This window comes from Ursus maritimus, unplaced genomic scaffold (genome assembly GCF_017311325.1).
Source record: "Ursus maritimus isolate PB19 unplaced genomic scaffold, ASM1731132v1 scaffold_15, whole genome shotgun sequence".
Lineage (NCBI taxonomy): Eukaryota > Metazoa > Chordata > Mammalia > Carnivora > Ursidae > Ursus > Ursus maritimus.
In genome coordinates, this window is record NW_024423897.1 from 60,892,647 (window position 1) to 60,898,810 (window position 6,164).

A 6,164-nucleotide genomic window follows, 5' to 3' on the forward strand; every position below is an offset into this window, starting at 1 on the left:
TTAAACTGCCTACAAGAATCTGCCCTAGTGGTATTAACAAACTCACCAGCCACCAAAAGACTGTGAGCAACACCAGCCTCCCCTGCGGGGGAAACTCCCCAAGAAGCCTCTCTTCCCAAAGCCGGGGGCACCTGGCCCTGCCAGCATTGCAGGATTCGGACACGCCTGCAGGCGCCCAGCCACACACAGCAGCGGGAGCAGTGGGCATTATTTCATTTAGTTTATTAGACAAAAATATATGATTTAGACAAGTTCGCTGACGCGCTATTTACAATCTGAAATCACTCTATATACAGAAAGAAGGAAGAAAAAAGAGACACAAGCACGTGGGGCATTTGCCGAGCCGATAATCAGCCGGAGCTGGTGATAACCACCAGAGCCGTGGGCAGAGGCCAGGCTGCCTGGACTCGAGCTCGGGCAGGGACAGCCCCTTTCTGCAGAAAGCGATGGATGGGAGTCATTGACGTCGTGGCCGTATTTGTCCTTTACACCGGTCTGAAATATTTGTCCTAATTCCTCCCTCATCCCCTCCCTCCCGAACTCCTCCCCCCTCCCCCCGCAAAAGTAAAAGAAGACCCTGAATCAGGCAGACGGGAGGGCTGCTAGGATCCGCGGCGTTCCCTCCTGCGGCGCCAGCGAGCTGCAGGGGAAACACAGCGAGACAAGAAGCACAAGAAATGTCAGTGGATGGACGCTGGGACCCGGCGTCACCGGTTCTGCCAGCCGAGGGCCTGGGGGCGTGGTAGCCTGCCCCGCGCAGCTCCCGGGTGGAAAGAAACCCGGTAGAGCCAGAAGGCCCCATGCACTGGGCTGACGGACAGCACCCCTTCCACAATGACCGTCAGGCCCTACCCTCCAGGCCGGCTCAGCCCTCCAGCCCCTTCCCACCTCCCCGGCGCCAGCCCCTGCCCAATGGAGGGTACAAGCAAACAGCACTCACTTGTCGCGCACGGGCTGGAAGGGCGATTTTAACTGCTGTGCCGGCGAGTCCGGCCTGGGGATGAGGTCTCTCTCTGCGAGGGAGAGGGAGAAGCAGAGCGTTAAGAGACAGGTGTGTGTGCTGGGGCGGGGGCGGGGGGGGGGTTGCTGAGGTGCGCAAGCCTCTCCCCCCCCCCACAACAAGCGTAGGGTCTCCAAGAAAATCATTCACCCCTCCCTGGGAAGACCTGCAGGTAGAACTCAGCTCTCCCGACGGAGCCGAGGGCCTTGGCCTCAATCCCCTAAACCAGGCAGAGATTACCGCTCATCCCAGGGTTTGGCTGCCATTGCCTCTCCCCTCCCGGGCCAGCGCTCCCCCACCCCCACGCTACGCCAGGGTTCCGGATTCCGGGCCCAGGGAGGGGCGGACACCCCCCGGCGCCATACCTGGGAGCGCGGGGCTGCTGCGAGCAGAGGCCTTGTCACCGTGGAGAACCCCCGTGGCAACGTGAGCTGGCGGCTGCGGCGGCGGCGCAGGCAGGTGCGGGCCGTGGGGCGCAGCGTGGGGCGCGCCGACGCCCAGGAAGGAGCGCATGTTGAGCAGGGAGCCCTGCGCGAGGAATGCGCCGTTGGTCCAGTTGGAGAACTTGCCGATGTGGCAGGTGTACAGTCCGTGGCTGGGCAGGAAGGCGGGGTGTTGCAGCGGCGTGCCCGCAGGGGGCCCATGCGCGCCGGGATGGCCGGCGGGAGGCGGCGGCGAGGCCTTGGGCGCGCCGTCGGGGCTCGTGGCCGTTTCGGCCAAGGACCAGATCTTGGGCTTGCTGTGCGGCGCGCCTTGCAGGCCACCCGACGCGGCGCCGGGACTCAGTAGGCGCGTGCTGCCGGGCTCCGGGACCTCCTTGACCAGGCCCAGGGGCGAGTCCTGGGACTTGAGCGCGTCGGCGGCCGCCAGCGGCGAGCCCTGGTCCCGAGCAAGGGCTGTAGGTGCCGCCGGCGCTCGTGGCGCCTCGGCCTTGTCCTCGTCGTCCTCGTTGCTCTGGTCGCCGTCATGCTCGTCGATTTTGTCGATGTCAATGCTCTCCAGGTCGATCTCCTCATCGTCCTCAGCCTTCTCGGGGTCGCCCTCCGTATCGCTTCCGAAGAGGGCTCCGTCCTCCTGGTCCTTGCTGCGCGCGCCCCACGTCACCTTATTCTCCTTCTTAAGGCGCCGCCGCGCGTTGGCGAACCAGGTGGAGACCTGCGTGAGGGTCATCTTGGTGATGATGGCCAGCATGATCTTCTCGCCCTTGGTGGGGTACGGGTTCTTGCGGTGCTCGTTGAGCCAGGCCTTAAGCGTGCTGGTGCTCTCGCGCGTGGCGTTCTTGGGCCGCCCGGGATCCCCGTACTGGAACTGGCCATAGGGGTAGTAGGCTGGCGCCGTGTGGGCTGCGAAGGTGGCAGGGTGCACCCCGGGGTTGTCTTTCAGTTCATACTGTGAGCCCTGCAACCACACAGCCCACCGAGGGAAGAAAGAGAGAGTAGGGGTGTGGGGGGAGAGAGAAAGAGAGCGCGATGAGTCCCCAAAACTGGGAGAGTCTGGGGCAGCCTCTCTTGTTTGCTAGAGAACAGGAAGGCCCCCAATGCATCACCCAGGGAGGAAGTGGGGGTCAGACTCATCAGCTAGCTGCCTCTAGAAACTGAGCTTCCAACCGTCATGAGGAGGGTTTTTTTGTTTTGTTTTGGGTTTTTTTTTTATTTTAATTTTTATTTTTTTGTTACTCAAGAGAAGTTCCAGAATCCATGCATCTCCAGAAGACCACAGCAGGAGCCATGGCCCCATAGAATTTTCCCAGGCGTCCCTCAATCCTCCCACCCCCACCACCCATAACAACTTCTACAGCCCTAATTTCCAAGTTTATCTCACACTAACTAGAAGGGAAAACCTTTTAACTGCACTGATAAAACAGTTTCTCCAAATGTAAAGAACCTAAAGCCTAAACCCTCCCTTGGACCCTGAGGGGGTCAAGCAAAATAAACCATCTCGGGTTTTCTTTGGGTCCAAATCCACCAGCAATTTAAAATGAAAGCACACTCCTTTTAGCTCCAAAATTAATCTGCATATAATGGCTCCTCACACTTAAAGGTCGGCAGTGGTGACAGGTAATTTAAAATTTTAATCCTGGCCATCATCAACAACAATAACAAAAACACCATTTGTTTTTTTAAAATACAAAAGGAGGGCTTAACCGGTAAAATATTAACTCGAGGGTCCGGGAGTCCCAGCTGCGGCAAGAAGGGGAACCTCTCTCCTAGGCCTGTTCTCACTTACTTTATCTCTTAAGTTTGACTGCGATGTGGCAAGAGGAAGCTCAAACTGTTTGCAGGCATTTAGAGGCCGTGATTTATTTGCGATCAATATTCTTTTTATCATCCGTAGTAAAACACAGCAAGTCAAATTATCCCATCAGGTTTTTTGGTAAATAACATTTTATCTTTCTAACAACCTCATTAGGCCTCATTATTACCATAAATTGCCCAGACAGACATTCACTCACAATTTTATCTTTTGACTTCCAAATCCCCAATCATAGCGGCTTGGAAACCTAGGCCTAGAACCAGAGGGAGAGTTCTAGCAGACACACATACATTTTGTGGGCAATTTCTACGTGGTTTCCCCTTAGTAAAAAAAAAAAAAAAAATCAAGTATCTCCCTTCTCCACCACACTACAATGGGAGCAGATCCCCACCACACAGCTCCCTTTCTCTCATACAAACACTCCGTGGGGGGGGGGGTCCCAAATGGCACACATCTGTATTCAAAATTTCTGTTAAAAAATTGTAATTCTCCAAATAAATACGGTCCAGTTGCTACGGTAGCAGAGGGGGTTTCCAGACTGAGAAAGTTGGAAAGAGCAGAATATTTCCTTGACGAATTAGTTTGGTGGTGGATGCCACTGAGAAAAGGTTGCTCTGGCCAGATTTCGTTTTTGCCCAATCTTTGCAAAATGTACTTTGCACTTTTCTAATTATTTCGGTTTTAACTGTAAGGACGACATTTCGGCTTCTTCTCTGGCGGGAATTCTTTTTGAAAGGATACCTTGTAAATCTCTCATCGCTTCCTTGGCATCCCCAGCCGCCAGAACAAAATGGGAGCTGATCTTTTTCGATAGCAAGCGATCTCAAAGGCAGCTGGGGCGGCTTTCAGAGAAATAGCCTTTCTTTTCAAAACTACAAGAAAAAGTTACAGAAAAACACACCAGCCGCTTTTCTCTCGTACAGTTGGCCTGTATTTATTTCCTATCTCTTCTTCGGGGAGTGGGGAGACTTTGGGGGGGTGCCTGCAAATTGCGTTATCCCGCCCGCAGCAGCGCAAGAGGGGGGCTGCCTCCCTGGCCCCCAGCCCCCGCGCGCAATTGAGCAGTATCCCGAAGTTTAAGCGCGACCTTGCAGTCAGACCGAGGAAAATGGATCCTTTGGACCGACAGAATGGCGAATGCCCCGCGGAGAATTAAATTTGCAGCTCCCTCCCCCATCTGACACCCACTGGGACGGGAGACTAAGAGGACTGCATTTATTTTAAGCCCAGGGACTCTGTTTTCTCTAATCCTCCATTATGTAACGCGGAAAGAAAAGTGCTTTTCATTCGGTGCAAAAGAAATGAAAACTTTGGCAACTTAACGAAAGTCAAAGCAAACACCATTTCAGACGCCAAAATTATTTCCACCTTTTTCCCCCCCTAAATCTCAAATTTGCACACACTCCATTAAGACACCCCATCCGGCCCGTTTGATCTCCCCATTGTTAGGTTTATTTAGATCAACTCTACTAGGCTCTCCAGGGTGTCTTCTGGCAAAATCAGACACAACTAGAGGAGGTCCACCAAAACTGGAGAAAACGGAGTCTCCCCAGCCCGGCCCCAAAGCCGGAGAGGTCGCGCGAGCGGGGTCCGCCTGCGAGTCCGCGGCGTCCTGCGGAACCTGGCCGAGCTGCCGGAACCCCGCCCGCCTGCCCCGCCGCCTCCGCCGAGCCGGGGCCGCGAGCGACTTTGGCCCCAACCTCCAGCTGGAGCCCCGAGCCCCGGGCCTGCTCCTTCGGCCTCCCGACTCCCATCGAGACCCCGTTCGCGGCCCAGGCTTCCCGCCTCCCCCGGCCGAGCTGCAGGGGCCGTCGCCGGCCGGACTCCCGTTGCTCCTGCCGCCCCCGCCGCCTCCGACCCTCGGGCCAGGCCTCCCCGGCTCCCCTCCCGGTAGACTCCGCCCGCCCGCTCTCCCTCCCGCGCGCCGCCGGGCCACCCGCGCCCGGAGCTGGTCGGGGAGGCGGCCGAGGCGAGGGACGCCGGCAGGCCCGGCGCACTCACCATCTGCGAGAAGAGGCTGAGGTCGGCAGCGTAGGGCAGGAAGGCGCTATAGTTGGGCGCGCCCGCGTACGGGCCGGCCGCCGCGTACATGCCCAGCACCGAGGTGACGGCGGCCGCACCCGCTCCCGCGCCCAGCTCCGCCGCCCCTGGCCGGCCCGACGAGGCGGCGGCGGCAGCGGCCGCGGCCGCGGCCAGCACCCCCGGGCGCTCGCCGCCGTAGGCGCCGGGCCCCGCGGCGCTCAGGTACTGCGGGTAGCCCAGCTGCGGGAAGGACATGTCCGCGGATCCGCGGCGGCGGCGGCGGGCAAGTATTAAAGGGACGGGGACGGGGGCGGGAGCGGGGGCGGGGGTCGGGGCGGCGCGGCTGGGGGAGCGGGCGGCCGGCCGGGCGCGCTTGGGCCGGCCCGGAGGCGGGGGCCGGTGGCTGCTGCTCGGCCCGGTGCTCGCTGGCGCCCGGCTCCCGGCTGCGCCCGGCTCCGCGATCCCGCGCCGACTGCGGCGGCCGCCCTCCGCTCGGCGGCGGGGCTTTCAGACACAATTTGAAGTTGATGCTTTGATTGGCATCCCCTTGAGCGCTGGCCCCGCCCCCGGCTCCCCTCCCGCCCCCTCCCTGCCTCCCGCCCGCCCTAGCCGGCCGCTCCCGCCCCTCCCGGCGAGCACGTGGTGCTCCGCGCCGGCCGGGCCACCTCCGCCCGCTGTGGGCGCGCGAGCGGCCCAGCGGCGGGTGCGGGCCTGGCGGCCGCGGGCTCCTTCCCGACCGGCTCTCGCGGCTGTCTGACAACCTGTCGACACCGGTTTACAGCTGTCGGACCCTGGGGTTTGCTGTTTCGAAGCCGAGGTGTGTCTGCTCTTTCAGGAAAACATCTTGGCGCCTGTTTTTCCGGCGTTGGGGCAGCGGTACTGGCGCTGG

The 6,164-nt window shown here is 59.7% G+C and overlaps 1 protein-coding gene across 1 annotated transcript; it reads right to left on the reverse strand.

The window, feature by feature from the left end:
* Nucleotides 1-205: 205 nt before the first annotated feature.
* Nucleotides 206-5,530, reverse strand: IRX1 (iroquois homeobox 1). The gene is made up of 4 exons (XM_040630215.1): nucleotides 5,255-5,530; nucleotides 1,366-2,398; nucleotides 941-1,013; nucleotides 206-640 (listed from the first exon to the last, which is right to left on the reverse strand). The coding sequence occupies exons 1-4, from the start codon at nucleotides 5,528-5,530 to the stop codon at nucleotides 583-585; spliced, it is 1,440 nt and encodes a 479-aa protein (XP_040486149.1). The 3' UTR covers nucleotides 206-582.
* Between the last annotated feature and the right edge of the window lie 634 nt (nucleotides 5,531-6,164).

Bases quoted from the DNA above. Each gene is read 5' to 3' on its own strand.
- IRX1 (XM_040630215.1), bottom strand. From the start codon at position 5,530: ATGTCCTTCCCGCAGCTGGGCTACCCGCAGTACCTGAGCGCCGCGGGG. The intron at 1,014-1,365 runs GTATGGCGCCGG...TCTCCCTCGCAG, and splicing joins CAGCAGCCCCGCGCTCCCAG to AGAGAGACCTCATCCCCAGG. The intron at 641-940 runs GTGAGTGCTGTT...TTTCCCCTGCAG, and splicing joins TTCCAGCCCGTGCGCGACAA to CTCGCTGGCGCCGCAGGAGG.